Source organism: Poromitra crassiceps (genome assembly GCF_964638095.1).
Source record: "Poromitra crassiceps genome assembly, chromosome: 2".
Lineage (NCBI taxonomy): Eukaryota > Metazoa > Chordata > Actinopteri > Beryciformes > Melamphaidae > Poromitra > Poromitra crassiceps.
This window is the reverse complement of record NC_139624.1, coordinates 100,359,629-100,379,492: the sequence shown is the minus strand read 5'-3', so window position 1 is coordinate 100,379,492 and position 19,864 is coordinate 100,359,629. Positions and strand designations below refer to the sequence as shown.

At 43.2% G+C, this 19,864-nt stretch overlaps 2 protein-coding genes across 4 annotated transcripts in view; both read right to left on the bottom strand.

Annotated features, from left to right (window-relative positions):
* Nucleotides 1-398, bottom strand: part of LOC310797343 (copine-3-like) — a 51,982-nt gene extending 51,584 nt beyond the window's left edge. For all 3 annotated transcript variants that reach the window (XM_083659712.1, XM_083659713.1, XM_083659714.1), the window contains exon 1: nt 210-398. The gene's annotated coding sequence lies outside the window, so the exon portion shown is untranslated. The remainder of the gene's footprint in view (nt 1-209) is intronic.
* A 3,915-nt stretch (nt 399-4,313) lies between these two features.
* LOC310789763 (copine-3-like) overlaps nt 4,314-19,864 on the bottom strand; it is a 29,594-nt gene continuing 14,043 nt past the window's right edge. Inside the window, exons 8-17 of the mRNA XM_083651441.1 lie at nt 19,763-19,861; nt 19,555-19,641; nt 19,286-19,345; nt 15,916-16,046; nt 9,314-9,368; nt 8,377-8,428; nt 8,121-8,254; nt 6,839-7,072; nt 6,499-6,622; nt 4,314-5,212 (exon numbers count right to left, since the gene is read on the bottom strand). Coding sequence (XP_083507567.1) covers nt 6,503-6,622; nt 6,839-7,072; nt 8,121-8,254; nt 8,377-8,428; nt 9,314-9,368; nt 15,916-16,046; nt 19,286-19,345; nt 19,555-19,641; nt 19,763-19,861 — 972 coding nt within the window. The 3' untranslated portion in view covers nt 4,314-5,212; nt 6,499-6,502. The remainder of the gene's footprint in view (nt 5,213-6,498; nt 6,623-6,838; nt 7,073-8,120; nt 8,255-8,376; nt 8,429-9,313; nt 9,369-15,915; nt 16,047-19,285; nt 19,346-19,554; nt 19,642-19,762; nt 19,862-19,864) is intronic.

Sequence of the window (19,864 nt, the reverse complement as noted above, 5' to 3'; positions counted from 1 at the left end):
CTCCTACCGCAACGTAGCGGGGCTAGCACTGTACTCTTCAGTTTTAACATGGTACTCTAACGGTTATACGGATAAATATGCCATGTCAGACATGTAGCAATAATGAAAACGAAACGATCAAGTTATTGATATACTTGGTGGCGAAAATGCAGTGTCGCAACAGACACGGCACGCCCTTTCCACTGTGAATTCCTAATTCCTATACTTACCGTTGTGATGTCTGTCTGCTTTTGATAGTGGGTGGGCGGATCGGATCGAGGTCTCGTTGGGTCGCTACGTCGCTACTGTACTATCAATGGTCGCTACCAGTTTCTGTCTTCTACACCGTAGTTAGAACTGTTTGTGTCTGTGCAGTGTGCACTGCAAACAACGTTCAGTCGTGAACACATCATGCATTCTGCTTCCATCTAGTAATCTCCACTGCAGGCTGTTGGCCTGTTGCCCTGTGCGTCGAGTACGCCCATTGACTGAACTGTGTGTGAGCTGAGCTGCAGGCAGCCTGCAACAGAAGAAGGGAGGAGGGTCTCAAACACCCCCACCCCCTTGCTTAGACCCCTTATACAGCTTGTCAACATTGAGCTGCGCGCGCATCGTGTAGGCAAAAAGCCTTCAGCCCAGCATTCACAGACAGTGAAAAAGCCCCGCTGTCAGGACTGCTCTATGCCCATCTGCAACACACAGCTATATTTTAGTTTTAAAATGCAGTTCTCGGCTTACTACCACAGCTTATGCCTAGTGATAAGCAATGTTATGCATCGAAATTAACGTTGTTTAATGGGATATGTCTTACAGACCCATACGCACTGGCGCTGTCAATTGGCCAAGCCTAGTCATACATATCGTGCATTCCTTTATAACTGGGGATAGCGTAGATAATTATTCTGTAACTTGCAAAGATATATTGTTATGTTGATAATGCACACAACTCAATAATGACATTATGTAACGTTACTTGGTCGTTAACTAACCGAGCGATGTGGCTGAGCAGCCTACAGCTTCAGGCAGCTTACCTGATTATGAAGAGCACTACAAAGTCGGGCATTTTTAATGATGTCCTCGTTCCAATCAGTTCAACTCAATAATGACATTATTTAACGTTACTTGGTTGTTAACTAACCGAGCGATGTGGCTGTTACTAGCAGCCTACTACAGTTTACCTGATATGAAATGAGCGAGCACTGCAAAGTCGGGCATTCTTAACGATTTCCTCTTTCGGCTTGCAACCAAAGACACCTACACCTACTGCATTAAAAGCAGTATGAGTTGACGGGATTCGGTAAAACTTTAGTCCTTGCTTTTAATGCTAACCGTAGGTGTCTTTGGTTGCAAGCCGAAAGAGGAAATCGTTAAAAATGCCCGACTTTGCAGTGCTCGCTCATTTCATATCAGGTAAACTGTAGTAGGCTGCTAGTAACAGCCACATCGCTCGGTTAGTTAACAACCAAGTAACGTTAAATAATGTCATTATTGAGTTGAACTGATTGGAACGAGGACATCATTAAAAATGCCCGACTTTGTAGTGCTCTTCATAATCAGGTAAGCTGCCTGTAGCTGTAGGCTGCTCAGCCACATCGCTCGGTTAGTTAATGACCAAGTAACGTTAAATAATGTCATTATTGAGTTGTGTGCATTATCAACATAACAATATATCTTTGCAAGTTACAGAATAATTATCTACGCTATCCCCAGTTATAAAGGAATGCACGATATGTATGACTAGGCTTGGCCAATTGACAGCGCCAGTGCGTATGGGTCTGTAAGACATATCCCATTAAACAACGTTAATTTCGATGCATAACATTGCTTATCACTAGGCGATAAGCTGTGGTAGTAAGCCGAGAACTGCATTTTAAAACTAAAATATAACTGTGTGTTGCAGATGGGCATAGAGCAGTCCTGACAGCGGGGCTTTTTCACTGTCTGTGAATGCTGGGCTGACGGCTTTCTGCCTACACGATGCGCGCGCAGCTTGCTTTGTTGTCATTGTGACGTAGGCGTATAATTGGTCTCAAATGTAAACAGTTTGGCTTTCAATACAACTAATTTTTAACTCTTACATGGTGACATTCCTTGTATCAAGAGCTCTGACATAGCTAAAAGATACTTTAAAAATGTAAAAAAAATAAAAATAGAAAGAAATATGTTTGTTTACGTTTGAAGGGCCCTAAAAAGTTACAGTAGCTATACCTACATTTTCAAACTGTAATTGGTCACCATTAGCTGTTATATAAAGATTAAATATAAACTAGCCTATATTCAGCTATTCCCCAAAAATATTATTTAGCCCATTGAAGAAAATATACCTCAAACCTTAAATATGAACATGGTTGAATATAACCTATTTGTGTAATTTATTTAACCACCACCACCACCATAGGATATTTACAAATCATGACATACTGCCAAGGGCGAATACCTGGTTTCACAAGTGGGGGGGACACAATAAAATGTGGAGCGCCGACCCTCTAGTGGGGTCCGGGGGCATGCCCCCCCGGAAGATTTTTTAAAACATTTGAAAGTAAAATGCATCAATTTGGTGCACTCTGAGGGGAAGATTAAGAGGCTAGATCTATGAAGAACTACACACATCACTAAATACATGCCTTTTAGACACCACCTCCTCCAACTCATCAGAGCTCTGATATGAAAGCAGGTGACATGAACAAGGCATAGAACAATACTGATGTGAAAGCCAGAGCCATATTCAAATAATGTTGGTTGTATTATTATTATCATTATTATTATTATTAGTGTGCTTTATTTTAAATTCAACCATGTTCACTGCTTACCATGTTCACTTCCTCTCATCACCTAACCCTTTATACAGCAGCAGGGACGTGCAGAGAATGTTAGAGGGGCAGGGGCTGGCAAAAAAGTTGCAACGTTTTTAAATTAACATTTGGATGATACTTGTCACAGAAAAATAACTCCACAAACTGAATAATATTAGTACAAAAGTTTTTTGTACAAAAATTTGCTGTTACAATACTGTGAGTGCTGCCTTCAGGGACGGCTTGGAAAGGGGAATTTCCATACAGAGCGCCATTAGAAATGCATTCAGGGTCTGGAGGCACTTTTTACAGACGAGGAAATCCGTGGCAATCTTTTGGAGTAGCCTATAGCTTATAATTAGCAACTCAATTAACATTCTCAGCCATAATATGATGGCTGGTCAAACAGTAGCGTATTAAGCATGATTTTTTCAGTTTACCCACGATTTTTTCAGTTTAAAAAGTGGGGGGGACAGAATCAAGGTTTTTGAAAAGTGAGGGGGGACATGTCCCCCCTGTCCCCAGTGGAAAATTCGCCCCTGCATACTGCTCTCCCCTATATGAAAGTACATAAGCCACTTTTAATCATTTAAAGAAGTATCAGTATCGACGATTCTGGCCCTGTATTCCAGCCTATGATTCCATCAGCAGTTGTAGCCATTTCAGTGGTCTGTACAGAGTACTGCCAGCTTGGAGCTGTAGAAACGTTTTCAAGTAGATAACAGCGTAACTGCTGTCTGTCTGACGGCTCATGCACACCATGAAATGCTAGGCGGCATGCCTCCTGTGAAAGCCTCTTTGACGCTGCATCTTGATAGGCTGTCTTGTTCTATTTCCGCGTCTGATTGGTCCATTTCAACCTCGCGCCCCCTGCCGCAGGAACCGCCCAGCATTTCGCTGTCGCAGACTAGAGGCGGCTTGTCTCCGAGCAGCTTAACGCTCGCGGCGCGGGACTAGGGCGGGACCTTTCGTTAAGCTACCCAATGACAGCTCTTCCTACACATTTCGTCCCCACACCCTTCTGTGTACCTCTACCTGAAAACATTTCTACAGCTCCAAGCTGGAAGCTGGTTTCCACGCTCACAAAACGCTGCGTCACAGCGGAAAAGCGATTTTGCCATTGTAGATGTGCACGAGGCGTGAGTCTGACCCATTGAGTCTGATGGTCTGACCCTATTTATTTAGCTCAGTGGTCTGACCACAGAGATGTAATGCATCATAGCCAAGCGAAGGTGTTTGGATGGAAGTTTGACGCTAGGCCAATCAGAGGGAGAGAGGGGCGGGTTATGCCTTCGCCATCATCCCCAAAAAAATATCGCCGGATGGCTCTGGCCCCAACCTTGTGAGTGGTCGGTCACGTGGTCAGTGTGGTCTGTCACGTGGTACAAACCACTGAAATGGTTACAACCCCCTCTCCTGTATTACTTGGTATCGGATCGGATCGAAACCAAATTTGTGGTATTGTTGCCCACCCTAGATAGCCTGCTAGAGCTAGAAAGCAAGGCACACTTAATTTTGTGATTGTTTTTTATTTGTCGACAACAGGAGGCATTAAAATACATAAAAAACACATTAATAAAGCTTACAAAGACACATAAGGAAACAAACACTTGCATACATCTCACTGTTGGGTTTGCTCTTTCGGTTGAAAATGGTCACAAACACGCATACAATAATATTTGAACTGCAAAAAAGAAAATGTGTTTCAGTCATGAGTTCAGTGCAGTCTCATTACTTGCATGCAGACACTCACCTTTATTTGAAACTCCCACTGATCCATTGCTTTGGATTGTCTGGTTAAGAGATTGTGTGTATCACTGTAAGTCATGCAATGAGGTTGAATTTGCAATGTCAAGTTCACAGAGAATATTCTGACAGAAACGTAATAAACAGGTAGTCTAACAACTTACTGCAGCAAACCTCATGAAAAAGTACTACTGAATCAGAAGTAATCATGCAGTGATTTAAATAGCTATTATGTAGTAATATGTATGTAGTGATCAGTAGTGAAAGGGGGCAATTCCCTACTCATTACTACTGAAATCTCTACTGAAATCATTACCGGTACACATCTAAATAGCAATCAAGTAGTGGAACAGTAGGTTTTGTGTAGATATTGTGTAGTAGTGATGAGTAGTGATTCAGTCGTACTTTTTCATGAGGGAAGGAATAAGTAATTTTACTTTCCAAATGAGTAACGCATTACTTTGAGTAAGAAGCCGAAGCCCAACACTGCCCAAGCCACAGTGAGAGCGACCGTGAGAGTTGGCTCCGTTAGGAAGAAAGGCCGGTCTGTGAGACAGTGAAGGTCGGTAGCTCAGAGGTAAACCCAGTCCTTGTGTGTCAGTTAGGTCTGAAAGAGGAGCAGCTGCAGTTCAGTGTCATGATGTTGATAGTAGGTTGTAGAACCTTCACCAGGACACTGCAGGACACATACATTTCTGTGGAGGGAGAGAGAAAACATACCACAAAATAATCACCACCAAAGGGGGTCTATGGATCAGTCCTCGTTCATTCGTTCATTCATCCATTCGTCACACTGTAACGTTGACTTTGTGCCACTAGGGGGAATTGACAATGAATAGGGACTCAGTGATGAAGCAATACAGTTAAAGTTATAATAGGTAATATGAGTCTATACACACTGTGCTAAACACTTAGACATCAGACTGGGTTGATGTGTTTGAAGTGAGTGTCAATGGAGAATTTTTGGGCTGTCAGAAGGGCTTTATAAATAAATTGTGTAATGTACGGTTGTATTTATTGCATATTGTAGTTCTTATACTGTATGTACTGTATTGAGTAAAAACAGAACAATTACAGTTACTACATTTCAAGATAGAACTTGGAAGCCTAATTCTGAGGAGAGTAGTATGTGTTCAATCAGTGTTTCCCACAGGATTTTGAGTATTTGTGGTGGGGGACCGCAGACCCCCTTTTTGGGGTGTCAGCCGGAGTTTAGGCTGACAGTGTTGTGCACACCGGATAGTTAGTTAGGTTAAGTTAGTTAGGTTAAGTACATACATAAGTGCCTGGGTAGTGAGCAGATGGTGGTATTTGACAATTTAGTAGCTAAATCATAGATTATTGAAAGATATTCCATATTCCAGACTGAAATGCTATAACAGAAGTATTGGCCAGAATGACATGAACATTTATTGGACACTTATTCAGCGGATATCTTGCATGTTGCGTTCAGGTGCACTGTAAAAAAAAAAAAAAAAAAAAAAATTGGTCAACATCTTATTGTGGCGGTCAAAATATTATTGTGGCGGCCCGCCACAAATTCCTTTATGTATGGGAAACACTGGGTCAATCTGTCATGATTGTCCCATACAAAAATGCTTCTGCAATTTCACTCATATTTCAAGTCCACTCAGCTATCACTGACTGACCCAAGGGTGGAACTACATCACTGGTGGATGACAACATGTTTACTATTTGCTTATTTTAATTAAAATTACATACGCTGAGTCTTTAATGATCCCCATGGTGAAATTGGGTCATTGCAGCATCAAATAGTAATAGGAAACAAAGAAAAAACATGTAACAACAACAGTGCACAATGGTGGTTATTTAAACAGAAGGCTACAATTTAAGTAAAAATGTACAGATGGTAAGTATGAAGAAATAATGAGTTACAGCATTAAGGTTTGCAGAATATCAAATATATAATTAACAAAGCACAAACTTGGAAACTATTATTTGTTTGCAGGTTTTACCCTACCTTTCTATGAAGGGCCGGAAAGACCCGATTGGTTGGGAGGCTTCAGTTTGTAAGAGTTGAAGTAGGAGGCCACTTGGTCAGGCAACTCTGCCAGAACGCTCTGGGCGAGAGCCACGCTGTTTCCCTGCAATGACAGAAAAAGGCATTGAGTGTGTTAAAGTGCGATTAGTCCTGAGAACAAAACACAACATTTTGAAATGCTTGATAATGAAGTAAAATGGTGGTTTGCTCCACATTGAGAGTGAATTATTAGCATTAAGATATTTGCTTAAAACGGAGTAATCTGTGTTTTTGAAACATTGAGTAGTGAGTTTTAGTTAGTTTAGTTTAGTTAGTTTACCTGGAACGTTCTGAAAGGCACAAACTGAACGATGTCTCGCGAGGCAACATCGCCCCACGGTGAGCGCAGTAGACGGTCGTCGCTGTCGAGGAACTCCATGGAGTCGAAGTCCGCCCCGCCCACGCCGACTATGATGATGGACATGGGCAGACGGGAAGCCTCCACAATAGCGGCGCATGTCTGGTCCATGTCTGTGATCACTCCATCTGTGATCATGAGCAGGACAAAGTATTGCTGTGGATGGATGGAACGAGGAGAAAAGACACAGGTCAGATGCTTCCAGTCTCATGGCATGTTTGTACCTAAATGTCCCCTACCAAAATGGGGACTGTGGATCGGATTGGTCTCCGTCCATCCGTCCATTAGTCACACTGTAATGTTGCGTCTGTGCCGCTAGGGGGCGTGTGCACACAATACACACACATTGAAAAAAGACGAGAACCTGAAAACCATGTGGACTAAATCACCGGATCAGAGAGTCAGAAAATTAGAACTAAACACAAACCAATTAAGAGTACAGAGTTGTATTAAATGTGACGATTACAGCTGATCCATCTGGCAGAAGGCGGGACCTTGCTAACAAAACCAGCATAGATCAGTATGAATTCATTGCTGGTCTAAGCTGGTTTATGCTGGTTAGTCCTGGTCTGATGCTGGTTAAGCTGGTGGACCAGCATGGACATGTCGCAATGCATCTTGGGAATCACTTTTGTCCACTTTTTTTGCCAAGGAATCTGCCCCAGATCATCGGATCTTCAAATGCAGCAACATATCCACCTACTTATCTTGATGTGCATGTCAATAATATATATATATACAGTATATATATACAGTATATATATACAGTATATATATATATATATATATATATACATATACTGTATATATGAAACCACAATACAGAATGGCATTCAGATTAAGCACTACCGTACCCAGTCAATTTGGACCAAAACTTCAACTATTTCCCGGAGAAATAGAGCAGCTTTTGCAAACCTACAGGTCTATCTTCTCCTAGTGGGAGCTGGGGCATCTATGGATCATTATCAGTCTGTCTCTTCCTCACACTGTAATGTTTACTTTGTGCTACTAAGGAGCAGCATTGACAATGAATGGGACTGACCCAAGGATGGAACTTGTGGGGGACAAATTGTTTACTATTTGCTTGTTAATTTGTATTTTATTTTATTTGAATATAATCTCTGCTCTGTTTATTAAATTAAATTAAATTACATAACGAGTACTTGTGTGATACTTGTTTTGTGAAAAAGGGTCCGCTACTTACCGAGGCCATATTCTGTCGGAGAGCTTGCTTGGCGAAGCAGGATACATGGTTAATGATGGGGGCGAAGTTGGTGGGACCATAGAGCTTCACCTGGGGTAGGCACTTCTGGTATGCATCCACCACCCCCTCTATACCTACAACACACACAGACACATACAGTACACATACAGTACATACAGTACACACACACACACACACACACACACACGAGTGGTGTCCATGCACGAATATTGGAAAATTGGTAAATTTAACTTACCTGCACAGAATGGATTTGCTGAATTGAAATTGATAGGAAACTCATGGGAAACCTGTAAACATGTTTCATGAAATAAAAGCTTTTAGATGATATTTTTTACACCAATTTAAAATTTCAAAACGAGTCAGGTCAAGTCAGGTAACCACTGTGAAAACACACTCCTTGCTAGCAAGGGTAGTGAGCACACTCACCAAATAAGAATACAAATTCAGGTGCACGGCACAAAAGTTAACAGTGAAAAAACAAGGAACCCTGGCACGCTAGAATGTCCTTTCAGGGTTTTTATTCCGTCATCGAGACCATACAACGGACGTTTCAGCCAACAGGTCTTCTTCAAGTGCCCAGTCCCCGGGACCAGCTCCCACACCGGAGTGTGTGTGAGCTGGCTGGGACTCGGGCACTCTGAAGAAGACCTGTTGGCTGAAACGTCCGTTGTATGGTCTCGATGACGGAATAAAAACCCTGAAAGGACATTCTAGCGTGCCGGGGTTCCTTGTTTTTTCACGGTAACCACTGTGAACCTTGTCATATGGTATGTTACTCCTTGAATGTTTTTCTTGTCCAGAGGTGTAGAGTGTTATCCAGCAGGTACAAATATGATTTTCCGGATGACTCAATTGATGTCACCAAGGGAGGAATAACTAAGCTGCTCCACTGAGAAAACTGTGTACACAGTTTATGGGCAAAAGCGTGTCTGAATCTCAAGGTTAATGATCTGTAAAATCAGTTTTGAAAAGTGCAATACGCTGTCAACCAGGAACATGTAAAACACATCCTGCTGGAAACAAACCATGTAATGGGAAACTTTCAGTAGTTGTCACCTTAGTAGTCCATTCACATATATAGTGTAGAGTGAGTGAGCTATCCTGTGACATAGGAATGACATAAGTATTCCTCTTATAATGGAACAGATCATGTGTTCAGCAGCCTCCCGTACCTGCCAGGTAGGAGGGATCTGGGCTCCAAAACCAAAGGCAGGAAACATCTTGTTACTGCAGAGGAAAGGCAGATAACATAAAGGTATAGATAGATAGACGTAATATCTTTTAAGCACTGGACTTTGGTGGCCAACACTTATGTAAAAAACAATACAGAAAAGACAATTTAAAACACCTTAACACAGTCTTCCTTAACTGTGACACTTCAATAAATGAAAAGTCAATGAAAAACAATGCTGATTTATTTTGCACATGATCTCACACATATCTGAAAACTGTAAACAGGTTTGCAGACATTCATTTAGTTTGATAGTTATTGAGAGTTGATGTGAGTAAAGTTGATGCCAGTGATGTGATTAACAGAATGAAAATATTTACTGTAATAGAGTGGTCTTGTTTGCCACCTTGTGGCTTTAAGATGCAAGTGCAGTTGGGATGTGGCCAGCAAATAACAGTGTTAGCCTAGCCTAGCCTCGCTGCTTCCTGTGGTCTCCAAATAAAGACGTGTGTTGAGTTCATCCATCACCTCAGCCCAGTATAGACAGTTTTCACAAAAATGGTCAGTCCTGACCTAGGAGTCCTGACAGTCCTGTCCTACTGTACTAGAGTCCTGACCTAGGAGTCCTGACAGTCCTGTCCTACTGTACTAGAGTCCTGACCTAGGAGTCCTGACAGTCCTGTCCTACTGTACTAGAGTCCTGACAGTCCTGTCCTACTGTACTAGAGTCCTGACCTAGGAGTCCTGACAGTCCTGTCCTACTGTACTAGAGTCCTGACAGTCCTGTCCTACTGTACTAGAGTCCTGACAGTCCTGTCCTACTGTACTAGAGTCCTGACAGTCCTGTCCTACTGTACTAGAGTCCTGACCTAGGAGTCCTGACAGTCCTGTCCTACTGTACTAGAGTCCTGACCTAGGAGTCCTGTCCTACTGTACTAGAGTCCTGACAGTCCTGTCCTACTGTACTAGAGTCCTGACCTAGGAGTCCTGACAGTCCTGTCCTACTGTACTAGAGTCCTGACAGTCCTGTCCTACTGTACTAGAGTCCTGACAGTCCTGTCCTACTGTACTAGAGTCCTGCCAGTCCTGTCCTACTGTACTAGAGTCCTGACAGTCCTGTCCTACTGTAGTAGAGTCCTGACCTAGGAGTCCTGACAGTCCTGTCCTACTGTACTAGGGTCCTGACAGTCCTGTCCTACTGTACTAGAGTCCTGACAGTCCTGTCCTACTGTACTAGAGTCCTGACAGTCCTGTCCTACTGTACTAGAGTCCTGACAGTCCTGTCCTACTGTACTAGAGTCCTGACAGTCCTGTCCTACTGTACTAGAGTCCTGACCTAGGAGTCCTGACAGTCCTGTCCTACTGTACTAGAGTCCTGACAGTCCTGTCCTACTGTACTAGAGTCCTGACAGTCCTGTCCTACTGTACTAGAGTCCTGACCTAGGAGTCCTGACAGTCCTGTCCTACTGTACTAGAGTCCTGACCTAGGAGTCCTGACAGTCCTGTCCTACTGTACTAGAGTCCTGACCTAGGAGTCCTGACAGTCCTGTCCTACTGTACTAGAGTCCTGACCTAGGAGTCCTGACAGTCCTGTCCTACTGTACTAGCAAACACTGCAGCAGGATGTTGGATGGGGTTCAATTTAGAATGTTTATGTTGGAAAGTTAAAACCATCTATATTACATTTACATCATTAGATGTGTCATATGCTTCCTTTCACTCCTAATTTTTCATTGCCGTTTAGTTTTTTAGTCCGCCTTTTGTGTTTGTGACATTGTGTTGGTGAAGGCCACAGGGGCCACCTGCATCAGATATTTGGTGAGTAACTTTTTGTGGCCATGGGTCATGGTTAATGTCAAACCCTGTAAAAGTGTAGTATTTTAGCTCATATTAACCAAAGCACATTAGTTAAAAGATCACGGTTAAATTGGCTTTAAATGCTGCAAATGCTCCAGAAAAATCTGACTCACCTATTGTTATACTATTACATCTATCAATCAATCCTTGTATGTGTACATACTTGGCCAATAAAGTGTGAAACCCTCTTGGACTCTCTGCCCCTCCATGAGATGGACTACGAGTCCCTCCTAACCAGGAGGGATGTCCACCTCCAACTTATTAGGTGCAAACCTAATAAGGCTCCCGGGCCGGATGGAATCCCAGGTCAGGTCCTGAAAGACCTGACCTGACCTGACCTAAGACAAATTCCTTGTATGTAACTTGCATACTGTGGCAATAAAAGTGATTCTGATTCTGAAAAACTGCACCCTGGAACTAACACCCATCCTTCACTCTCTTTTCCTCAGATCACTCTGCACTTCAACAATCCCAGTCATATGGAAAACATCCACTGTCAGTCATCCCTGTTCCTAAGAAACCACGAGTTAAACCATTACAGGCCCATAGCACTAACCTCTGTCATAATTAAATGCTTTGAGAAACTGGTCCAAAACATCATCCTTCCATACATCTCACCATTCCTGGATCAACTCCAATTTGCATACAGGCAAAGGAGAGGCAGAGATGATGCAGTAGCCTGTCTCCTGCACTGTCTTCTCCGAAACCTGGACACTTCCGGAAAATATGCCAGACTTCTTTTCATTGACTTCAGCTCCGCCTTTAACACAATCCAGCCCCATCAAGCAATCAAGAAACTACAGCACCCACAAGTTCCATCACCACTCATCCACTGGATCCACAACTTCCTCTCCAACAGACCACACGCAGTAAGGGTTAATAATTCACTATCACACACCATTATTCTCAACACCGGCGCTCCACAGGGGTGTGTACTAAGTTCATTCCTCTACATCCTCTATACAAATGACTGTCTAAGCCCATCCAATACAACCCTCTACTTCAAATATGCAGATGACAGGGCCATCCTCGCACTGCTCAATAACAAGGACTCTCTCTCCGCCTACCATCACTCCATATCTCATTTCTGCACATGGTGCAACAATAACTTTCTCCACCGCAACATATCAAAAACTAAAGAAATGCTCTTCAACCCCCCCAAAACACTGGACCATCCCCCCAGTCTCACCATCAATGGACAGAAGGTAGAGGTGGTGGACTCTTTCAAATACCTTGGAGTTACAATGAACTATAACCTCAGTTTTAATCAGCACAGCATGGACACTTACAAGTGTTGCCAACAGAGACTAACAGCCATCCACAAACTACGTCCCCTTTCTGTCCAACCCCATCTTCTTCTCCTCCTGTACCACAGCATTGTCGAACCGGTTCTCCTCTACTGTCCCATCTGTTACTTCCACATGCTTACAGTCACCAACAGAAACAAACTCCTAAAAATAACACTTAGCCAGCAAACTCATTAGTATCACCACCCCCAACCTATCTGACTGTGTCACCTCATCCCTGTCCCGCAAAGCACGCACCATCATAAATGACCCAGACCAGCCACTCTATCAGCACTTCACTCTCCTTCCTTCTGGCCATAGGTACAACCTATGTGCAAGAAGGCCTGTTTTGGCAAAGGCTTTGTCCCAACAGCCATATGAACCCTAAATATGTAACCATACACTCTAGTTACTATGTGGTGTGCAATGTGAACATATGTCTCCGTTTTAGGCTACTGTTTCCTATGTTTGTGTTTTTTGTACCGTGTACATTGTATCCTGGTACTTTGTACAACCCTATACCCTTTATCTCCTACATGTTTGTATTATGTACATACTTTCTGTGAAAAATAATTTCCTCTCCGAGGACAAATAAAGCTATCTATCTATCTATCTATCTATCTATCTATCTATCTATCTATCTATCTATCTATCTATCTATCTATCTATCTAAAGCTGATTCTGATTCTGATACTGGATTAAAGTGACAGATGCCATTGGTAATAACAATTACAGGAACATAAAACTTCCCAAAAGAGCAAAAACAACATAACATAACATTTTACCAAAGTGACATACAATTACAAACATTCAACAGTGTGTAAAGCTCGTTTGTTGTCAAGTAGAGAGTGTTTGTATAACTAGGCATCTCGCACAGCCTTACGGCAATTAGGGCAATTAATCTGCCCTAAGTAAAACTAGAACGACCGCAACGCGGACTTATGCCTCCGCCATTAGTTCATTCTGGAGTCCAAATCGCCATTTGAGGCAAATTGGAAGAGATTCCGTCAAGGCGCTCCGGTGATGTTGCGTTACAGAGCTTGGAAATTGGGTGTGTGAGAGGTCACAGTGACCTTGAACTTTGACCACCAAAATGTAATCAGTTCATCCTTGAGTCCAAGTCGATGTTTGAGACAAGTTTGATTAAATTCCGTCAAGGCATTCCTGAGATATCGCGTTAACAAGCTTGAAAATGGCGCTCGAGAGCTCACCTTGACCTTTGACCTTTGACCACCAAAATCTAATCAGATCATCCTTGAGTCTAAGGCGATGTTTGAGGCAAATTTGATGAAATTCCGTCAAGGCATTCGTGAGATATCGCGTTAACACATTCAGTGCCACAGCGCTTCAGTAAAATTGTCTGAAGCCTGTGCCAGATTCACTTCCATTCAGTTGAAAACAGCTATAGAATTTTTTCTATTATGGCTATATTAACGGGGCTGGACTTTAATGAAACATTGAACACTCCTGCTTCTTCCAAAGAAGAAATTTTGTTTCTAGACAGTTCCATTATGAAATTACAGCCTCTCAAAAAAGTGCACTTTCAAGGGTTTTCTGTCGTTTTTTTTTACTTTCCAAGATATGGCCCCTTTTATGAATACCTTTTGCACTCTAATTTCGAGCACATTCACTGACTCTGGCTGGTGTTTTCTGATGTGGTGGCGTGTGGTGTGGTTTCTGTGAAGCCTGTGTGCCACACAACCCTCTCCCCCCCCCCCCCCCCCCCCCCTCCCCCCTCTCCCCTCTCCACCTCTGAGCTGCGGGCTCCTCCCACACGCACAGAGTTTGTTTTCTCGTTTTTGCCCCGGACAGATCCCAGCGCCCATCAAGAAGGAAATGATGCGCGCTGGCAAACGCGACTGAACGAAAAGGCTTGGCCGTTCGGCTTCGGATGCTGGCTTTCTAGGAAATCGTGTGGAGATAGATAGAAGCATAAGAGCTCAGTTGTGAGCGCGGATGCAGCCGAGCCCACTGTCCGCTGTAGACAGAGCAATATATACGGGCGGCTCTGGCAGAAAGCATGCATCGGTTTCCACTTTCTCCGCTGTCTCCTGTACAAAGTAAAGGATCTGAGGTGGGTGGAGCAGCTCCTGTGACGATGTTTAAGGTGGCGCCGTGTGATCCCTTGAAGGGATTCATGCTCACTGGCTAGGTACGACCTTAAACAGCAGAATTATGGAATAATATGAATTATGATTTTAGGACGTCCACAGACGTCCTTGGCACTCCTCGTTACTTTTTTTTAGGACGTCCACAGACGTCCTTGGCACTGAATGTGTTAACAAGCTGGAAAATGGCGTTTGAGAGGTCACAGTGACCTTGACATTTGACTTTTGACCACCAAAATGTAATCAGTTCATCCTTGAGTCCAAGTCGATGTTTGAGACAAGTTTGATTAAATTCCGTCAAGGCATTCCTGAGATATCGCGTTAACAAGCTTGAAAATGGCGTTCAAGAGGTCACAGTGACCTTGACCTTTGACCTTTGACCACCAAAATCTAATCAGTTCATCCTTGAGTCCAAGTCGATGTTTGAGACAAGTTTGATTAAATTCCGTCAGGGCATTCCTGAGATATCGCGTTAACAAGCTTGAAAATGGCGTTCGAGAGGTCACAGTGACCTTGACCTTTGACCACCAAAATCTAATCAGATCATCCTTGAGCCTAAGTGAATGTTTAAGGCGAATCTGATAAAATTCCGTCCAAGCGTTCCTCAGATATCGCGTTAACAAGCTTGAAAATGGCGTTCGAGAGGTCACAGTGACCTTGACCTTTGACCACCAAAATCTAATCACGTCATCCTTGAGCCAAAATGAATGTTTAAGGCGAATCTGATGAAATTCCATCCAAGCGTTCCTCAGATATCGCGTTAACAAGCTTGAAAATGGCGTTCGAGAGGTCACAGTGACCTTGACCTTTGACCTTTGACCACCAAAATCTAATCAGATCATCCTTGAGCCTAAGTGAATGTTTAAGGCGAATCTGATGAAATTCCGTCCAAGCGTTCCTCAGATATCGCGTTAACAAGCTTGAAAATGGCGTTCGAGAGGTCACAGTGACCTTGACCTTTGACCTTTGACCACCAAAATCTAATCAGATCATCCTTGAGCCTAAGTGAATGTTTAAGGCGAATCTGATGAAATTCCGTCCAGGCGTTCCTCAGATATCGCGTTAACAAACATCGTACGGACGGACGGACAGCCGTACGTACGTACGGACGGACAACCCGGATCCATAATGCCTCCGGCCTGGCTATCGCCGGCGGAGGCATAAAAATATGGCTGTGTCAGGTCACCAGCACGGGTGCTCTTTACACTTCCTGAAAGTTTCAGCCCAACCGCACGTAAAACGGCATAACTGTGGCCGGACAAAATTCTTGAAACAACAAAGACAAACAGAGTCAACATCGCCAAATTTATAGATACACAGTAGATGTCGGATGGAGCCGTGTCTGGGTTTACCTGTCATAGTCCTGGATGACACTGCCAACTGACCAGATAGCTGCCTGGTATTCATTGCCCTCAGGGCTGATGTAGTGGAGGGACCTGGGGGATGAAGGATCTCCATTGGAGCCTGTGAAGTCAATGGCGATCTGGCCCGAACACACAGAGGACATGGATCAAGACAGGGAGTTGGACAGTGATTAGATGCAAATGTAAAACACAACAGTATTTACAGGGTGTCTGCAAGTTTCAGAAAGCCACATCTAAGACTTTTTAAGAACATAGTAATGCTACTGGGATTGATTTTAAGATCATTTAAAAAACCAAAACAAAGCTGGTAAAAGACTACTGTATTTCTGAGTGAACATGTCTAATGAAAGTTATGAGTTATGAAACTATACTGTAAATGGGCAAAATAAAAAATAGGTTGGTAAAGGACATGAACTCTAGTTGTGTTTAGTAAAGCAGATACAGTGCATGCTGTACTACTAACCCTGTTCTGGATTCATCTAAGAGCAGACATGCAGCACAAAGTTGTCTTTGTTGGCACCAAAGATGACCCTACAGTAGTAAGTATTCACCAGGATTGCACAGATAGATTGGTGCAGTGGTGAGAAGATAATTGTCCATAACACACAGATTGAACAAGTTTCATCCTATACGGATGCTGCTCTATCCTGGAGTGCACATATAGGTTATATTTGTATAAAGTACAACAACATATTTATTTTCTTATGAGCAAACAACAGATTTAGTTGTTGTTTTTCCAATCTATAGTACAGAGTGTTATGTAGTATGGAATTAGCGCATAGTATAGTTGTCTCTCTGTTCAGCTTAAAACCAACTGGGTAGGCTGATACGCATCTGCTCAAAAGTCATGGGTCAAATTAGTGAGACAAATGTCAAGCAGCATACACCAAAAGAATGTTGTCTCTGGCAGGCAATAAGGTTTTTTCTTTTTTCAGATTTTTCCCCATTTTCTCCCAAATTGTACTTGGCCAATTTTTCCCCCTGCTGCCCCGGTCGCTGCTCCACCCTCTACCGATCTGGGGAGAACCGAGACTAGCACCATGCTTCCTCTGACACATGCGCAGTTGCCAGCCACTTCTTTTCACCTGTCAGGGGGGGCTTCACTGGCAGGACGTAGCACGTGGGAGGATCACGCTATTCCCACCAGTTCCGTTCCACCCCGACCAACCAGAGGAGGCACTAGTGCAGCGACCAGGACACATACCCCCAATCCGGCTTCACACCCGCAGACACCAGCCAATCATGCCTGTATGGATGGATGCCCGACCAAGCCGGCCGTAATACGTGGACGCGAACCTGTGACCCTCGTGTTGGTAGGCAGGGAATCTTCTGGCAGGCGTTATTACGTCCGACCCAGCTCATATTTTATTTGAAGAATATCAGCTTCTGCCATCAAACAGAAGATTCAGAGTCCCACAGGCTGGGCTGAACAGACTGCGAAACTCCTTTGTTCCCCAGTCTGTCAAATTGTAAACTGTTCTAGGCCTCAGTGCCCCTGTGTGGACTGAATATGAAAGTGTCCCTGTGTGGACTGAATATTAAAGTGTCCCTGTGTGGACTGAATATTAAAGTGTCCCTGTGTGGACTGAATATTAAAGTGTCCCTGTGTGGACTGAATATGAAAGTGTCCCTGTGTGGACTGAATATTAAAGTGTCCCTGTGTGGACTGAATATGAAAGTGTCCCTGTGTGGACTGAATATGAAAGTGTCCCTGTGTGGACTGAATATTAAAGTGTCCCTGTGTGGACTGAATATTAAAGTGTCCCTGTGTGGACTGAATATGAAAGTGTCCCTGTGTGGACTGAATATTAAAGTGTCCCTGTGTGGACTGAATATTAAAGTGTCCCTGTGTGGACTGAATATGAAAGTGTCCCTGTGTGGACTGAATATGAAAGTGTCCCTGTGTGGACTGAATATTAAAGTGTCCCTGTGTGGACTGAATATTAAAGTGTCCCTGTGTGGACTGAATATTAAAGTGTCCCTGTGTGGACTGAATATTAAAGTGTCCCTGTGTGGACTGAATATTAAAGTGTCCCTGTGTGGACTGAATATTAAAGTGTCCCTGTGTGGACTGAATATTAAAGTGTCCCTGTGTGGACTGAATATTAAAGTGTCCCTGTGTGGACTGAATATTAAAGGCTGGGATGATATTGATGCACTTCAGCCACTTATTCCTAATGATGTCATTATGTAGTAGTAATTGTTGTTCTGTTGTTTATTTAAATGTGACTTGGGACGCAAGACAAATTTCAGAATCTTCTGACAACAATTTCAAATCAAATCAAATCAAACAATGGCAACCTGTTATTGCATCATGAAAAAATATGTATTTAAGACATTAATACTTTTTAGGATTACTTTTTAGGATTTAGTAGATCATATTTTAAAACTTTTTAAGGACCTGTGGACACTCCGATTTAAACAATGCTTGCATCGCCTGGATACTGTGTACCACAGCGCTCTGAGGTTTGTGACAGGCTGCAAAGCTCTCACACACCACTGCACCCTGTACGCCAGAGTTCAGTGGCCCTCATTGGCCCTGCGCAGACTTACTCACTGGTACACTTTTATCTACAAGTCCATCCTTGGTCTGCTTCCCTCTTACCTTTGTGGGTATATCACCACAAAAACTAGTAATTACTGTCTGCGCTCAAGTGACACCCTCTTACTGTGCGTCCCCAAGGTTCGCACTGAGCTTGGCAAGCAGGCCTTTATGTTATCTGCCCCTGCAGCCTGGAACCAAGCAGGCCTTTATGTTCTCTGCCCCTGCAGCCTGGAACCAAGCAGGCCTTTATGTTCTCTGCCCCTGCAGCCTGAAACCACTTGCAGAGAGACTTGCAGCTAGCTGAGCTGATCCCCATTAGCACATTTAAAAATCTAGTGAAGGGTTTGATAGATTCAAATGGAGGTTGTGAGTGCTTCCAAAGGTAGGCCCGTCCCCTTCTAACTCTAGTCATAGGATTTTGCGAGCTGCTACTTTTTGCTCATTTTTGTTTTGTTTTATTGTGCTTTGTTTCATGTTTTGACTTATGTGTTTTAATGTTTCCTTATGTGCTGTTTGTGTGTTCCTGTCTGCCTTTTAGGCTTTTGAGTCTGCAGTTTGTCACTGTATGCTTTGACCTATGTGCTTTTTAATATTTGATTGTGTGTGTTGTTGAAACTGTATTGCTGCTATCTTGGCCAGGGCTCCCTCGAAAAAGAGATCTTGTCATCTCAACGGGACTCACCTGGTTAAATAAAGGTTTAATAATAATAATAAAAAACAGAGACACCAGTATTTCAATCATGAATGCAGAAAGGGTGTGGGGGTGGTTGTGCACGCGCAGAGGAACAAACACACACACACACACAGACTCACAGTGAAGTTGAGCTGACAGCCCCCCATGATGTAATCCAAGAAGGTAAATTCTTTCTCCACCTGAAGGGGTTAACATCATGCATAAAGTATAGAATTGTAACAGGGACTGTATAAGGACTGAGGAGTAACGTACATGAGAATCAACATAAGAATGATTTCTTTTGAATGCATGGTCTAAAACTCACACAACAAAAATATGTGCCTAACTACAGAAAGAGAATGAGGTCAAAATAAGATGGGTTCAATTTCCTAAAAAAGAGAATCAGTACCTGGCACCGCCTGATGCAAACGATCCCAGAGTTCTTGTAGCCTCTCTTCTTCTCAGACTTTTTTGGGTTGATGCACTGAAATTCAGCCTGAGACGGAGAACAAGAGTCATATTCATAACAGATCAAACAGGAATAATAGTTGACGGGTATCATGATGGCAGAGTTGGGCTGTAGACACACACACTCTCACTCTCTCTCTCTCTCTCACCGGGACCATGTGTGTTCCCGTCTGCATCTCTGACAGTGTGGTCTTAAAGCTCCCAATAAGGTCATGGGAGCCATTGACATGATTGTCATAACAGTCAACCTG